The 18,295-nt window shown below is 46.3% G+C and overlaps 1 protein-coding gene across 3 annotated transcripts in view; it reads left to right on the top strand.

Moving 5' to 3' along the window:
* ARL6 (ARF like GTPase 6) overlaps positions 1-18,295 on the top strand; it is an 811,945-nt gene that overhangs the window by 235,088 nt on the left and 558,562 nt on the right. For all 3 annotated transcript variants that reach the window (XM_069240507.1, XM_069240506.1, XM_069240508.1), the window contains one exon: positions 625-773. In XM_069240507.1, coding sequence (XP_069096608.1) covers positions 651-773 — 123 coding nt within the window. In that variant the 5' untranslated portion in view covers positions 625-650. The remainder of the gene's footprint in view (positions 1-624; positions 774-18,295) is intronic.

Genomic DNA, 18,295 nt, shown 5'->3' on the forward strand with positions numbered 1-18,295 from the left:
ACTCCAACAAGCAACATGGCACCAGCGTGAGAGGTAAGTTGTGGGTAATTCAGGTGAGTTGGGGGAGGTGCGTAAATGTGTTCAGAAGCAGGTCACTGCTTTGGAGTGGTCAGCCAGGGACTGACGTGTGAAAAGGGGCATTGCTGCCTCATGTTATGCACCAGCAGCGACGAGGGTGGCGAATTTCTTTCTGCGGCGTCCATTGTCTGATTTTGGTGCGGTGCAGAGTATGGTTGCTAGCTGGATCATGCAGCGTGAGGTTTTGAGTCGTGGCAGTAGTGTTGAACAATCTGACATTCATTAGTGTCAGTATTTTATTAGATGATGAATATCGGCACATTTTGTGCTTAGGGCTTTTCTGTAGGCGCTATATTTAGAACTAGTCTTTGAAGGGCAAGATGTATATGTAGGCGTATTAGTCAATCTGCTTTAGAATGAAGCCTTATTCCTTATAATCAGCTTATATACCATTTACTTACCATGTTAACTAAATCTCCTTCCATTCTGTTTGGATAGAATCTGTTTGTTTTCTATGTTACCCGCAATGGATCGTTGTTTGCTGAGCAGCTGTGTCTCCCGAACATACAGTGTTTCACCCTAGGGTTTTATTTCGTTCATTACCAGGTTAGGTCCGTCTCTGCGGTGGATTAATGGGGCTGTTTGACAGGCTTGCAGGATGGCTTGGCCTGAAAAAGAAAGAGGTTCACGTTTTGTGTCTTGGTTTGGACAACAGCGGTAAAACTACGATCATCAATAAACTAAAACCCTCAAACGTAAGTATCCTTTTTTTATGTATATATACAGTTGTTTTAACGTATTCGTATTTCAAAGTCATATAGATCACTGTGTCTTTTTCAATGTAATGCAAACAATAAACGTTTCTATTCCACAGTGTTTGGCCTTCGACGATTCACTTTGCAGAAATGTTTGTGTTAAGTGCGTATAGAGAGCGATTGCGTTTCGTTAAAAGCGATGTGAGCCGGAGGCTGAAAAACTGTTAGTTTGTTGACTATCGAGGCACCCTGTATATAAAGTGGTATTCCTTGTAATCAATGCAACATAGTTGGTAGGTTTGTGAAGAGTTTTAAAAGACGGTTGTCGGTTGTTGGTTCTACGAAGCCATACATGATGTCCAAGGGCAGTACTCCCCATTCTTTCAGTGGACTGGAGTATGAGAACCCTAACCAGCCACATTTGCAGTGCTCCACCTATCAGTGCCTGTGTGCTAGTCGAGGATCTGAGCCCAGAGGCATCTTCAGGCTAGTTCAGATTGGGCTATTGTGTAGGACCCTGTCTTCCAAGGGTCCCCTATTAAAGTGCACATGATAGTCAAAAGACTTTCTCTGTCTCTATCTTAACTCTCCTTCTTTGGCTAGCCTGTGCCCCTGTTTCTCTCCACCTGTCCCTACATTACCACTCTTTCTGTATACCTCTTTTTCTCTGCATTACCTGTCTCTTGCTCTGTCAAATCTCCCCCACCGTTAACACTCCCCTTTACCTCTTTCTGTACTTCTCTTTTATCCTCATTTTAACACAGTTATTTATGTCTATCCTGCCTCTGTCTCTACCTCCTACATCTTCTTTCTCTTCTTCATTGCTCTATCTCTACCTCTCTATCTTGTTGTATCTTACTTATCGCCACCTTGCCACTCACTAAAGCACCCTGTGCCTTCCTTTCTCTGCCTTGTCATATTGCCTTACTTCTTTCTCCTTACTTCACCTCAGCTCCCTTAGTTCAGCCCATCTAATAGAGATGTCTAGCTGCAGAATCCTTAGGTTATACTATATTCCCCAGGCATCAGACCGGATCCGGAAAATCTTGAGCGTACCTCTGCATGTCGTTAAGTGATAGTGATCAACTGAGTGTTGACATTGTCCACAGTGGATGTGACGTGCGCAGTGCCTATGTAAGCCCTCCACTATGCATGCTGACATCAGTTCTTTTCTTTTCTGCACCATCAGCGTAGATCTCAAAGAGCAAAATCAGTAATTTTCCTGACTGCTTTTTCCTCTTTTTTTGTCAATGCTTTTTTAGCTTACGCTCCCAGTGTGGCTTAATGATGTCGCCTATGAAACCTGTGGGTTTTAAATGTTGTGCGACCTGCCACAAGCAGATGTCGAACCCTCACCTGATTAACTTGTGTTGCCTGGAGCCAGACCACTACTCCCAGGCCTGCTCTGACTGCTGTGCGTTGAACCCCAGGCAGTCCAGGAGCATGCATTGAAGTTCCTCGTCACTTGGCACTTCTCCAGGCCCGGGTCCTGTGAAAGGTCCAGGACCTATTTTCCGAGTCGTTCTCAAAGATCATCGCTGAGATCGAAATCTTCGTAAGTCCCCCAAGAAGAAGGTCACATAGTCAAAGCGCTCTTCGACTTCACTGCACCAGTCCAAGTCATCAGATGAGGCGCCGGAAAGTGTAGGCCCTGCTCCCATAATTTCCCTGTGGAGCCTGAGCCTGGGTCCACTCCAAGCATCCCAGAACTTCCCAGAACCAGAGTGACCCATGTCTAGTTGAAAGAACTTTATGAGGCCGCGTATCTTATATTTGGGTGAGCCGACCCCTCTGGAGTGCCTTCAGGCCCCATGGGTTTGGAAGTTGCCCATATTGTACATTGGGTTTTCCAACTGGCAGGTTCACCTTCGACAGTAGTCGGGCCCTTTGGATCCGTTCCTGGATCTGGACCAAGTGAGGTGCGAACCCACAAACTTCACTGGAATCGGGTCCAGTGACATGGTTCCTGGTGCCGCCGAAGCCCCTTTGCGGTGTCCACCCTATCATAATTCCCAACTCTGATGAGGGGCCAGACCAGATAGTATGTCAGACACTCCAGAATTGGCTGGACCAAGATACTCTGAGTCAGAGACAAGCCCTCCATTTTTTGATAGGCCCTGTGGAAAATATGTGTGGCGCGGCTCTAAGGATCCCAGATGTTAGCCGGACCCTATTAAGGAGCCCATGGCTGAGGATAACTGATGAGATGAACTGGCTGATGGTAGTGCTTTGGATACTTCGCCAAACACTGGCCTGGTTTCTCCCTCTAGTGTGGCTACGGAGGAAGGGTTCTCATTTGCCATGGTGGGGTGCAGGTTAGCTGAGGTCGCGGATATTACGCTGCCCTTTATGACAGCCAAGACCAACGTCTTGACACAGGTGGTTCAACCGAGGTAGCCCCCATGGAACCTCTTCTCCCCTTAAATTAAGGTGTCACTGATACCCTACTTTATGCCTGGGCCAAGCCCTGCACAGGTGCTCATGTGCACAGGACGATTTGCCACCACTCCCCCCTTCACTCCTGGAGATCCAACTTTCCCCCCCTAGCACCCTACCCCTAGAGATACCACTGGATAGAGAATCCAAGAGGTTGGACATTTTTGGCAAGAGGATTTTCTCTTCCACCAGCCTTGCACTGAGGTCAGTGAACACCGTGTGCCTCTTTGGCCTGTATTCTCGTACAGTGTTGGATTTGGTTGCGCAAGTGCTTTCTATGGTCTCAGAGGAGGCCCACGCCATCCTAACCCAAGCTGTCGCTGATGGTAAGGATGCAGTAGAGTTCACAATACGGTGCAGACTGGACACAACAGGCTTGTTAGGTAGAGTTGTTGCTTTGTTCGGTGTGCTCCGTTGCCATGCCTGACTGAGGTCACCAGGCTTCTCTGGGGATGTCCAGGCATTCCTTATGGACATGCCCTTCGACAGCACTCACCGAGTAGGAGACAAGGCAGATTCAGTGCTCTGGCCCATCAAGTAGAGCAGGGACACCACCCAGTCGTTGGAATTTTCCAAGACCTCATACCAGCCTCTTTCTGCCTTCCACTCCTTCCTTGAATATGTTAGGGCCTATGAGTTGCATCCATTTCCACCCAGCCGCTTTGTCCAACAGACTCACTAGTCCTTTTGTGTCAAGAGACGTGGCTCTCATAAGCCTTGTGGGACTCAAGGCCAGAGATCTGCCACCTCCCCAGCAGCCACAGCCTCCAAACCTCTTAAACATGCCCTCACAGCATCACAAGCAACTGGTTGGCAGCAGGATCCAGCACCACCTGCCTCGTTGACAAGTGAATGCTTCAATTTACAGAAACCCTGCCTCTTGTGCCACTGTATTCATATCGGCTGACCCAGCATCGGAGGCGGCCATTGATCATGTACCGACATCAGAAGTAGGTTGTGGTTGTTATTCCTGCAACTTTCTGGTGCTGAAGAAGGACTGAGACCTCTGTCCTATTCTAGATTCATCCCTCTCAACTACTTCCTAAAGAAAGAGAAATTCAGGTTGCTGACATTAGCTTAGGTCCTGTCTGCCGTAGATCCCGGAGACTGGATGGTAGCGCTGGATCTGTGGAAAGTGTATTTCCATGTACCCGTCTTGCAGTCCCACAGAAGTTACCTGTGGTTTATGGTGCACCACAAGCATTTCATGCTCCCCTGTGGGCTTACCTGCGCCTCTTAGGTGCTCTCAAAGTGATGGTGGAGATCACGACCCATCTGCGGAGGTCAGGCATTCCAGTTTTCTACTACCTAGATGACTGGCAGTTGAAGGCAGGCTTGCTCCAAGCAGGTATAACCCAAATCCCGACTACGGTTGACATCGCTTATTCGCTAGGGTTCACCTTCAACGTGCCAAAGTCACACCTGACTCCTTCTCAGACACTACATTTCATGTAGCCATTCTTGACCCAGTGCAATTCCCTGCATATTCTCTGGAGCCACTAGTCCAGGATATTCAGACTATGATACCGATATTTCAGCATCTATCCTGGATTTTAGGGAGACTGACTCTGTGGCTTCTGGGTCTCTTGGTGTAAGGAAATGCCTCTTTTTGTATGGCCACCCCAAGTTTTTCGACTGCTGCTGCTAGTTTTTAGACTCTAAGTGTGCACTTTAGGCCTGCTAATCAGACTTCAGTGCCCTGATCCCCAAAGTTTATGTTGAATGGGCTCTACCCAATTAGAAATCGCTAACTTACCTGAAAGCCCCTAATATATGGTAACCTGATATGCAGGACGTTTACATTAGAGGAGTATCCCAGGGCTTGCGCACTGGTTGTGCCACAATGCAGGTACCCCTCAAGTAAAACAAGTCTTCCCCAGTCTGCCTTTGCAGCCTGCAAGAATTGTCATGCATTGCTAGCTAGCCTGACTTTGCCCATAATAGCAATGGCAGGGCAATTACTTCCCCTGTACTTCGGTGTAAGTCACACCTCTGGCAGGCCCACCGAGTCCTAAGGCAGGGTGCAACATTAATACAGGTAGGGCATGTAGTTTAAATGTTCTGATAGTAAACACACAAAAACACAGTTTTTACTGTGGCAAGCCTTGGTAGCCCAACTGCGAGTGCTGGATTACACACTGGCGTCCCAGCTGTGCTAACTCCTGAACGGTGTGCTCAAAGTGTGCACTCCAAAGTATCAAACAGCTTGTTATATTAAACCTGAACTTGTATCTCAAGTCGAAATTAATGTAACTTTGCCTTGTGCAGCTTTTACCAAGCTGCCACTTTGTTGCCTTTACAGCTCTTGTGCCTTCCTGGGCACACATGGAGTCTGTTCCATGAGACAGCTCTCTGCCCTCCTGGAGAGACGTGCTAACTATTCTTAGGAATGAGAACAATAAAATAAAGGATTGCAGGCCAAAGGGTTGTTACCTCCCTCCTGCAGGTAGTCACTTAAGTGTTAGCCTCAAAAGACAGGCCTGAAAGGGGAAGCTGCCTTTGAAGGGCGAATGTGTCACTCTAGGGAGGAGAGCTGGCCCATTGTTAAGGGAGAGACTGGCACGGGGAACAGGGAGGGGAAACCGGTTGCCAAACTGGTTTCAGATGGAGCTTGTAGCCCTGAGGTAGTCACACCCCACAGGTGGGCTGAACACCAAGAGAGGGGTCTCGACCTTTTGGGAGTGGGCAGAGTGGTGCTTCCTGGGATAGCCAGGTGCCATAGGTGCCACACTCCACAGGAAGAGGCTCCCAACCACATCCTGCCCTGAGGATATTTTCCCAGAATAAGTTGGGCAACCCTGGCACTCAGACCTCACATCTCAAATGACTTGGAAGAAGGACAGAGGAAGGACTGCTCAGCTGAACCGAGGGACAAGCAAAGAGAGGCTGCACTGTCAGCACCTGCTGCACCTGGTGGCTAGTTAAGAGTGGGACTGTGCCTGCTGTGTCATGCTCAAAGGGTAGTTGTCTCCGGAGCCCAGTCAAGCCAAGAGAAATCCAAAGGTCAGCTGACTGGCCTCCTGTTCGCAGCACAGGGACACCGGGACACAACAGATGAAGAAGCCTTCTCAGGTAGGTTGGTAGCCCAAAGTCTTCAAGCCGCTACCACCACTGCTGTGCAGCACAAAGGACGAAGACCCAACACACAGAGTTGTACTCCAGTTTGCTGATCACGGGAGAGCTGTGAGAGAATTGATGGGACCCTCAGAAGGTGAGTTATCGACCCAGGAAGGATTGGCCTGTGATCGTGACACCAGATGATGGGGAGTCCAGTGGTGACTGAACTTCGGCCAGGCTGGAGAGAACTTCCTATGATGTTGACCCTGCAACAAGGACACCCTCCCCATTTTCGAGGACTGACTACATCTCATCCACAGCATCGTTAGAGCATCTTCAGCTTCCTTCATCCCTTGGATCAAGACCACTTCTTAGTAATACATTGCAACGTGGACAAAGTGCCTGGAACTTCTGGAGGCCTGTTTCTTCTGTGGAGGTAACTGTTTCTAAGAATCTTCTAACTGATGGTATTGCCACCTACCCACGTTTATCTTGAAAAAGTGTCTGATTTGTTGAATTTGCCAAGGCTTGTTGATGGTTGAGTAAAAACATATTGATTTATTATTACTGATAACGTCCATATCTCTGGAACCCTCCAGTAGATCTTTTTTATCTAGTGTCTAGAATCTTATAAAAATACAGTCTATTTTTAAAAATTGGTATTAGATTTCTTTGGTGTCTTGACAATTTCTTCTTCAATTGTTTTGGTGCTGTTTAAATGCTTTACACTTGTTCCTTTGTGTATGATTTGCTGCTCAGTGCCACAGTTACTTAGGATTTAGCTGAGGGTTTAACAGGCAAGCCCCAAGGGTCTTAAATGGGTTACTATCACTTCGGATAATATACCCCATTTCCACACACTTGGGTTCCTGCATCCTGCTGGTAAAGCAGGCCTGCTTGCGTATGTGGGCTCGGCAGTGGACCATAAGTCCCAATGTGCACAGCATCAGGGGAGTCTCTCTGACTTGTTCTAGATATTGGAGGAAGCTGCAAACTGCAGTGATGGCTACCTGCACACTGCAGTGGTGGCTAACAAACCACAGTTGGATCAGCAACAGACCCCTCTCTCTTCCCCACCCAGGCCTCACAGAATGGTCACATGCGCCAGTTCAGGGTTGGGTATCCGTCTGAGAAAGGTAGAGATCAGAGGACTTTGCTGTCTGGCAGAGTCTCAACTCCACATCAACTTGATGGATTTGGGAGCAATTTGGTTGGCATTGAAAGCCTCCCTTCCATCCGTCAAAGGGAAACACCACTGCCATGTGGCACTGCAACAAATGTGTCGGGGTAGGGTTGTGGACCCTGTGTCAAGAGGCTTTACGCTTCTGGACCTGGCTGGAATGTCAGGACATTTTCCTCTGATCGCTAGGGTGGATTAACTCAGCCGCCAATGCCTTGTGGATCATGAATGGCACCAAGAATGGCACCTACATCCAGAGTTGGTGCAAGGTCTCTTCCAATACTGGCGAGAGCCTTGGTTATCTGTTTGTCTCCGCTGAGATTGCTTAATGTCAAGTTGTGGGGTTTCCAAGGCAACTCTTGCACTGACATGCATTTAGTTTTGAGTGGGGCTCAGTACTCCTGTACTCGTTTCAACCGATACCACTCCTGACCCAAGCTCTGAAGAAGATCGGGATTGACAAGGCCCAAGTCATCCTTGTTGCTCCGGCTTGTGTACGGAAAGTTTGGTATTCCAAACTCCTAAGCATTGAGCATCTGTCCTCTGAAAAGGCAACTACTTGGGATTATGTCCTGTTGAAGCAAATGGGCAAGGTCCTGCACCAAACCTCCACACACTCCTTCATGTGTGGAGATTGAGTGGTGACAGTTGAGGGTCTTTCGTCTCCTTCCTGAAGTGCTTGAGGTCATCGTGACAGCCAGATATCCCAGGCGTTCCTCCACAAGGATCTTATATGTCTGCCGTTGGGAGAAGTGTGCAGTTTGGTACACAGGAAAACATGTTGACCCTCTTTCTGCACCCTAGTCAGAAGTATTGCTGTTGGGTTTCAGCAAGGCCTTGCTCTGGACACAGTTCAGGAGTATCTGTCAGCCATCTCAGCTTTTTTGTGGTTGACGGATCAACCCTCCATGTTCAAGTCACCTGTTGTGACCCCAGTGTTACCTTAATTTGGTTTTAACTTTCTTTAATGTGTTCACCCTTTGAACACACGCATAGTTGCCCCCTCAGACTTCTCAGATCAAGACGGTCTTCTTGACGGTCATCATATCGACCAGGACAATCAGCCATTTTGTCTCCAGGCTCTTTGATCTGAAGCAGTTCCCAGACTCACATACAGGGAGGCATTGCTTTGTTATTTATTCTAAGATGAGGAATCTGCGGTTAGCAGTCTCTATGAGATGAACAAGTCACTAACATTCGGTAATGCCTTATCCAGTAGAGACTCTGTCTAACCTCAGATTCCTTACTAACCTGCCTAACCTCCCCATTTCTGTGAACCGGTCTTCCTACTTAAAAAGGTCCCTGGAAGCCCTTAGTTTCTGCACACTGTTCAATCAGCTTTCTGACGTGGTTCTGTGTTCCTGGCGCTGAAGGAGTCACTTAAAGAACCTGATGTCAGTGCATTCAGGTAGCGTCTTTATAGGCACAATGGAATTTATGTCCGACACAGACGTGGCTGACACAGAGCTGATTGGCACCACCTACTGGCATGCAGCTGTACTGCTTGAGATTTTTCAGATCCAGTCAGACACCTGAGGAATGTTCTAAGGTAAGGAATCTGCGGCTCAATAGATCCTCTAGCAGATAAGGCATTACTTAAAGTAAGTAACTTGTTCTTCTCTCGTAGGGGATTTCCATATATCAGTGGTTCTCAACCTTTTGACTTCTGTGGACCCCCAGTTTATCATTACTGGAACCCGGGGACCCCCTCTGAACAAGTATTGTAATCTGGGGACCCCACACTGAGTCATTACTGAAAAATGGGGACCTTATCAGTTTATATTATTACATTTTTTGACCAGTCGCAGACCCCCTGAGGAGACTTCGCGGACCCATAGGGGTCCCCGGACCACAGGTTGGGAACCACTGATTTGGATGAAAAAGACTCGGAAATAGATCAGAAGTCTTCCTCTCCTCCACCTGCATGGTATCCGTCAAATGCTTCTACCTCAGACTCCGATGATCGAGGAAGGTGAGAAACAGTTCAAGGTACTTGGTCTCATGGCAGTAAATTAAAATCTTCAACAAATTCACAACCTAAAGATAATTCTAGATCACCTTTGAAATCTTAATTCTTCCTGATTAAATTGTTTTTCTTTATTTCTCAGAGGGTTAGACATTATTGTTTGGTATGGTCTTTTCTGTTGAATGTGACTTTTTTATTCAGCTCATAAATTGCCCATTTTATTAATAAATATTTATTAATGTTTTTTTCTGCCAATCCTTCTTTTTGGTATGGCTTCGGGTGATTAGAATTACCAAACCTTTTCTTTTCAATGGTACTTTTATCCTCACTTCCTCCTTAATCTGCGTCGTTCGATACTCATTCCCCCAGTTTAACGTTTTGTTGAGGTTTTTTTTGTGAAAGTGTACATTATTGTCTTATCCCTTTGTAAGGGACAATTTTATTTTACTAGTTGCTAATTCCAGTATCACTTATTAATCACATGTCTAATTGGTTATTACTCTTCAGATACTTATCCTCCATTTTTTCTTTTCTAGTCAGATTACAATATATTATTAAAATGTGTTTTCTGCATACATTCCCTTTACAGTTCTATACAGAATATTTTTTCACTACTTAATATATTTTAATTTCATGTCTTTTTACTAATAAGTTATTTCCTTATCTTTCTTCACTCCATTCTCCTTTAATAGTTGAATTATAATTTATTTTCCTGTCCTTTTTTCTTCTCTTCTTTTATTTGATTATTTCCTCTTTATTCAATAACAATATTATGCAGTAACAATATTATGCAATCTTCTAAAGTAAAACTATTAACCCGTTAGCTGGCAGACACACATCATATTCCCCCTGCCCCCGGTGCTGCGCTTTTTTTTTTTTTTGGCTATTGGGGTACTTCGCACTTAGGCCCCCGTAACTTTTCCACATAAGCTACCCACACCAACTTTGCGTGCATTTTTTCCAACATTCTGGGGATTGTAAAAGTACCCAGAGCTTGTGGGTTCCCCTGGAAGAGACCAAGAAATTAGCCAAAACACAGCAAAAAAGTGTGTGTTTTTTTTTTTTTTTTTTTTTTTTTTTTTTTAATGGGGAAAATATACTGGGATTTGAAGGCAGCCACAAACTTCCTTCCACCTACCATTCCCCCACGTCTCCTGATAAAAATGGTACCACACTTGTGTGGGTATGCCTAGTGCCCGCAACAGGAAATGCCCCAAAACACAATGAGTACACATCAAATTTTTCCTATGAAAACGGATGTGTTTTTTGCTGTGCCTAGCTGTGGATTTTGGCCTCTAGCTCAGCCGGCACTTAGGGAAAACTACCAAGCCTGTAGATGTTTGAAAATTAGACATCTAAGTGAATCCAGGATGGAATGACTTGTAGGGCTGTCATTGGGTTCTGTCACCCAGAATCCTTTGCAGACCTCGAAATATGGTGTAACCGGGCGATCACCGCCACGGTTACGAGCCACACCCCTGAGCCGGCTGAAAAGTGCCCCAGGGGTACCATCTGGGGAACCACACACCCAGAAGTGCTTCCCGACCCGGATATCCGGGTTGAAGACACAGAGACAGTAGAAGAAGGGGAGCTGGAGAGGAAAGGGTCGCTCGAGCCGGAGGAAGAAAAAGGAGCGGAGCCGAAGGAGAAAGGATGCGAGGAATCGGAGGAAAGAAGAGGGAATTCAGCCACACTTAGAAACCTCGAAGGAGACCTAGGGACGCCCCAAAGACCAATAGGAGATACAAAGGGAGCCGCCACGTCCCTGGAGCGATGTGGCTAGCACAGGTACGATCATGCCTCCGGGTAAATTTCTTACCCAGGTAGATTCGGAGCGAGAGGGGCACTCAGGGGAGTGATCGGGAGGAAGGGATCGGGAAAAGGAACGTTTGACAGAGTGCATACTTACCTTTAATTCACGAAGAGGGAGTGGTGAAAATAACCACTCTCTAACAAAAGGAAGAGAATTGCCCTGTACTAGAGATCACTGGTGAGATTGCGGAACACCTAAAACCCTGACCCTCTCACACCCCTGCACCACCCCTATCCTTGCACACCCGCCTACTAACCCTAATATAATACGTAGTCCCCAAAGACCCACACTCACCTGTTCTTTTCCTTTTCTTTGGGGACCGGCCACCACTAACCTGGGACGAAGAGGTCCAGTGTCACCCTGAAAGCCACCATATCTTGATCACGACGACCAGACGAGAAAGACCTGAAAGAAGAAGATCACATATTCCCTGTGGCAAAGATCAAGGAAACTCCAGGACATTACCTAAGGAGACAAACAGTATCTAAAACTATATATATACGTTAACTCCTTATCAAGAAGCAAATAAAGAGAACATACGAACAGCACCTGGTGTATTAGGAGTAGTTTATAACCATAGCCCCCCAGTCGTATCGGGAACCCACTACATATGGGTAAAAAACAATTCTTGCTCAGATTTTGGTGGTGCAAAGTCACAAACTTACTTCCATCCCGCATTCCGTCAAGTCTTCCGATTAAAAATTGTACCTCACTTGTGTGGGTAGGCCTAGTGCTCGCGACATGAAATGCCCAAAACCTACTGTGGCGATAATGATAATTGAGGTGAGTGTACTGATTAGTCATGGGATCTGGAAACATTTAGGGAAACCTACCAAACCTAGACATTTCTAAAAAAAAAAAATTAAAAAAATAGACACCCAGGGGTGGTCACGGAGGTGTAGCTTGTATGAATACCCAAAGTTTGTTTTTTACTCAGAATACCCTGCAAAGGTGAAAATTTTGATACAAAAATTTTTCTTTGAATTTACGTGAAGTAAACTACAGGCATATGTATGCTTCCACAAAACTCTTACCACCTAGCATACCTCAACTTGTCTTGATAAAAAAGATACCCCACTGGTGTGCCTGGGCCTAGTGCCTGTGACAGGAATGGATAACACAAGGGTCAATGGTAGTCCTTGCAAGAGGGCTAGTGTTGACGCTGGAGTGATCCATCCCTGACGTGAGCACTAGGCACAGGCAGACAAGTGGGGTTGTGTTTTTATCAGGACAAGTGGGGAAACACTGGGTGGTAGTAATTTTGTGGATCCCTGCCCATTCCTGTAGTTTACGTGATGAAAAAGCAAGTAAAGTAGTGTTTTTAATCAACCTTTCACATTTGCGGAGTATTTTAAGTAAGAAAACTTTGTGGAATCCGAACACGCCACACTTCCTTGGACTGCCTCGGATGTCTAGTTTTCAGAAATGTCAGAAATGTCTGGGTTTGGCAGGTTTTGGCAGGTTTCCCTATATGGCTGCTGGGCCCAGGACCAAATACACAGGTGACTGCCTTCCAAAACCAGGCTGTTTTGTGGTAGGTAATTTTGATGTCTCCACATTCTGTTTTGGGCATTTTCCTGTTGCGGTCACTTGCCCATCCACAAAAGTGAGGCAACGTTTTTCTCTGGAGACTTAGTGAAGCAGTGGGTGGCAGAACAATTTGTGTCTGCCTGCAGATTCCAGGACTTCCCCTCACTAAAATGTAAGGCAAATGTGTTTAAGTAAAATTTGTGATTTGAAGGGGATTCTCGGCGAAGGAAAACTGGTGAGAGCCACTCAAGCTCTGCACCCTAGGACTCCCCTTGTACTAGTAGGTCAGAGTTAACCCACCACTCACACTAGTCAGTTTTATCACCTCGAGAAATTATGGTTTCAAAGCATGAATACTTATCAAAGTATTTGAATATTGAAACCAAGCCTTCTGAAGGTGAGCCATAAAGCCAGTTCAAGGCACCAACTGCTTTATGGTACATTCACTCGCTATTCACGCACAACAAACATTTTCATACCTTCGGCCACAGGCCCATTCCACCCAATCACTGCACTCACATGAACTTACCGCCGCCAGAGAAAGGCCCATCACATTCATAAGCCACATGATGGAATAGGTTTGACTACATTTTTCCACCTGTCAAGTAACTGCCTCCTTCTTCCTGAACATTACCGAAAACATGCGTAAGGAATCTTTACTAATGACTCCCATGACAGCCTCCAGAGGCTCAGGAAGCCATGTTTCTCATGCACCTTTGGCGCACTCACTGTCATAAATCCAACTACTTCCAGTTTGTGGATGCACGTTGGGGGTGTCTGAGTATGCCTTGGTGGGCCTATTCCTTGAGCTGAGCGAGCTAATCTTTGAAACTAAGGCTGACATGCTGGGGAATTTTCCCAAAGTTCCCTAAAGAGAAGGTCATAAACTATAAAAGAAATTGTAGTATTTGGCACACAGGGTAGTCCGTGAGAACGTAGCATATGTCCTAGCCACCATTATGTGCAGTGCTGTGACTGTAATGCACTTATCATACAGCAAATTAAACATCTGCTAAGTTCTGATGAAGGATTAACATGGGAAGCATGTCAAACACTGGCCCATATGTGTCATTGTCCTTCAGTGCCAGGATAGCATCAATGGGTTTGAATCCATAGGTATAGATGATGTGCATCTGTACTACCTTTACTATCTGCCTTCTATCTGGCAAGATCCCTGTGAAAGCACACCTATCATAAGCTTTTCTTACATGTTCATGCCTCTGTCCTCATCAGAGTCCTAACTAACCCTGTATAATTGCCAAGTGAACCTACACTAATGCCTTCCACCATTAGCTACTTGAAGCTCAAGAAAACATGTCTTTCATGCACCAGCAGCACACTTACTGTGCTAAATCCAACTCCTTCCAGTTTGTGGATGCAAGTTGGGGGTGTCTGTGTATGCCTTGGGACGCCTATTCCTCGAATTGACCAAGAATATCTACTTTTGAAATCAAGGCAAACATGATGGTGTATACATCCTAAGTTCTCTAAAGTAAGAAGCCAAACAAAGATCCTGTGGGACTCATTCACCAACATTTCTACTTTTGCTTTGAACGTTTGCACACTTTCAAACTAGTTGGTGAATATGTCTGACAGGACATTTGTTTGACTTATAACACTTACTCTGGTTCTTGTTGGCAATAGTGGTGATCCTTGTGTAATACACGTAAGTTCCCTAATAAGCACTTCAAAATTGAGTCATGTCTAACATTTTGCCACACGGGTACTCTATGACAATGTGGCATATGTTCTGTCCACTAGGATGTGCATTGTGAGGACTATAATGCATGTTAGTCAAACAGAACACGTACCACGTTCTGACAGTGGATATAGTGTCGAGCAGGCCATAAGGAAGTCCAAGATTTACTGAAGTAGATGAAGTAAAATTCTGTGGCTGCTTGCCTAACAAAGCAGTGACCCATGGGCGTTTACTATCCAAGCACAGCCACTGAAAGGTTTACCCAACACCAGCTCCACCTCAGTCGATTTCCCAGAACTTTGCTGTAATATGGTACAACATAAAGCAAGTAGAGACACAGAGGCATGGCTGAGATGGGCCCTGGGGACAGTAATTCCGACTCTCCTGCCGCTTTCCATGCTTCATGCACACTTTACAGTAACAAAACAGGTGATCCTTTTTAGGTGTTTTAGGAACGTGATCAGCAAAGTGTCGCTCCTGCAGCCTTGCCAAATCCTCCAGAACATATGAAGTGGATGCTGCTGCTTCTGTAACAGCTGTGAGGCTTTCAGTTGCAGACAACTGGAAGTCAAGGAAAGTCAGGAGTCTTCCTGTGGTTGTCTGACAGTAAGCAACATAAGCATTGTATATTGCCATCTGGGTCAAGTGGGCAAACAGTTACTTGTACCAACTGTGAGTTACAACACGATTGTATGGTTGAAGAACCTGGTCATTCTTGTCCACTCCGCCCATGTACTTATTGTAATAAATTTTACAGGTGGGCTTGTAGACTTCGGTCATCTGACCCCAAACTGTGATGTGGGAAGTGCTCTCAACATGAATTGTAGTGAGCACATATACATGATACCTATCCGAGAACTTGACTGCGAGCAGTTTGTTGGAACGCAAGGCAGCTTGCAAACAAGCTCCTGCGGGAATCCTTTGCAGTTCCAACCAACTGTACAGCAGGCCACAGTGCCAGCTTTGTAGAGCTCACTGTACCACTCTACTCCTGTATAGACATTGTCCACATAAAGGTTATAACCTTTGTGAAGGAGTGGCTGGACAAGTTCCCATACAGTCTTACCTGTGACCCCTATCATGGGAGAGCAACCTACAGGGTCTAGGGTGGAGTCCTTCCCTGTATACATTCTCAAACTGTACACATAACCAGAAGAGCTCTCGCACAGCATGTACAGCTCAAAGCCATAGCAGGCTTTTCTGCTTGCAAAGTACTGTCTGAAAGCAGCTGCCCTTTGTACAGGATCAAGGACTCATTGACTGCTACAGTCTTTCCAGGAGTATAGATCTCTGGAAACCTGTCAGACAAATGTTCCTCGACAGGCCGAATTTTGAACAACCTGTCATGGTCTGGATGGTCCTGGGGCAATGCAGCAGAAGATGGGGGTTACCCAAACTGTGCAAGTCGTCCAGTAGGACTGCAAGGTGTGTTTCTGCACTAACCCCATTTTGAGCGTAAGGCCCAAAAATATCTTCAACTCTGCCAGTGAAGTGGGAGTCCACTGGCTGCCCTAGAACTGGGCCCTAGAGAGCCTCCATGCTCCCTTTGTTCTGCATGCAAATTTGTTTGCTGCATAATTTGTTGAAGTAAGTCAACATCCAAAAATAGATGGACTTAGGCGACTGGCAAAATGTTGATCGTATCGACTTTACATCCAGCTTCACCAGTAAAAGGTGGAATTTGGGTCTGAACTAAATCAGAGGTCTGCCATGAGAGCGCTCTCTCTATGCTTGCGGTTGCACGCACCTGGTCACTGGGGTGGGGTAATCCGCTGTTGTCCCACTGCATCATTTCCCTCAGAATCATTGGAAGAGTTGTCGTCAGATGGGACTCTGCTGACTGAAAACTCACTCCCAGATTCTGACCCATTGTCTTCTCCCTCAGATGCTGTATCAGTATCTGCTGTCTATGTCTCTGATCCTGCTTCAGAGCTGTCCACCATAACCCGAGTTAAAGCTTCAGCAACTGTCATCTAACAAGGTGCCATCTCTGCTACTGGCTAAACTGTCCCTCTAAAGCACTAGCCTATGTAGAAAGCAGATAAGATCATAAAATTGCTTGTGGATGTGTGTGTGTGTGTGTGTGTGAGATGCGTGCAACAGTAAAGGTCAAGTCACCTTACATTCGCTTCTTCTGTGAATCAGTAGATTCTCTGAAGACACTGAAAAAAAACAAAAAAAGCACACTATTACTTCTTCTTACCACGTACCCATCATCACAGCCTTTAGCGCTGGTGGCACCCAGTGTGATAATCATTTTTGGTGCTCCTCCTCCCATGACCTCCTCCTTGAATTCCCTCACTATCACCTGTAGGAAAGTACCCTATTTCTGGCATGGTTCCCCCACATTTTGTATGTTGTCAGTATGTTTTTGACTGTGTTCACTGGGATCCTGCTAACCAGGACCCCAGTGAGTCTGCTCTCTCCCTTTAACCTCGGTTACTTGGACCACAGACACCCCACATTTGACATGCTGGTGCCCCCTTGTAAGTCCCTAGTATGTGTTACCCAGGTACTTGGGGCATTGGGGCACGAGGGGTCCCCCATGGGCTGCAGCATGTATTTTGCCACCCATGGGGAGTCCATGCAAAGTTTATCGGCAGGCCTGCCATTGGAGCCTGTGTGAAAGTCACTGCACCAGGTCACTGTAAGTCACCCCCATGGTAGGTCCTCCTAGCCCACAGGGCAGGAGACAGGTACCTGTGTCTGAGGGCACACTTGCATGACCAGAGGAGCCCCCACGAACTCAGCTCCTTTTCATGGATTTCGTCAGTGCAGGGACGCCATTTTATGCATGTACTGGACATAGGTCACTACCTTTGTCCAGCTACATAATAGTAACTCCGAACCTGGGCATGTTTGGTATCAAACATTTCGGAATCATACCCCATTACTGTTGGTGGTATTGAAAGTATGATTCCCTGCACTCTGGGAGCGCTTTAGAGGACCCCCAGCATTGCTCCAACCAGCTTTCTGGGGTTTTCCGGGCAACTCATGCTGCTGCCACCCCTCAGACAGGTTTCTGCCCTCCTGCTCCTTGAACACCTCCAGCCCAGGAAGGCAGAACAAATGATTTCCTTTGGGAGAGGGGTGTAACACCCTCTCCCTTTGGAAATAGGTGTTAAATGGCTTGGGAGGGGTAGCCTCCCCAAGCCACTCGTATGCTTTGAATGGCACACTTGCTGCCCTTCTTGCATAAACCAGACTGCACAAGGTCAGGGACCTTCCTTCCCTGCTCTGGTGTGAAACTGCACAGTGGAAAGGGGAGAGACCACTCCCCTGTCCATCACCACCCCACGGGTGGTGCCCACAGCTCCTCCAGAGGGCTCCTTGATTCTGCCATCTTGAATCCAAGGTGGGCAGAGGCCTCTGGGAGCATCTGTAGGAGGCTGGCCTGGCTTGTAGTGGGTACCAGAGGTACTTACACCTTGTGCCAGGTCCAGTTATCCCTTATTAGTGTAGAAGAGGTGTTTCTAGCAGCTTGGGCTGATAGAAGGTAGCTATGACAAAGCAGCTTAGGCTGAACTAGGAGACATGTAAAGCTCCTACTATACCACTGGTGTCATATGCACAATATCATAAGAAAACACAATACACAGAAGTACTAAAAATAAAGGTACTTTATTTTTATGACAATATGCCAAAAGTATCTCAGTGAGTACCCTCAGTATGAGGATAAGTTATATACACAAGATATATGTACACAAACCAAAATTATGCTGGTAATAGCAAGAAAAGTAATGCAAGCAGTGTACAATTACAGTAGATTTCAATAGGAGCACATAGGTATAGGGGCAATACAAACCATATACTCCAAAAGTGGAATGCAAACCACAAATGG

Source organism: Pleurodeles waltl, chromosome 6 (genome assembly GCF_031143425.1).
Source record: "Pleurodeles waltl isolate 20211129_DDA chromosome 6, aPleWal1.hap1.20221129, whole genome shotgun sequence".
Lineage (NCBI taxonomy): Eukaryota > Metazoa > Chordata > Amphibia > Caudata > Salamandridae > Pleurodeles > Pleurodeles waltl.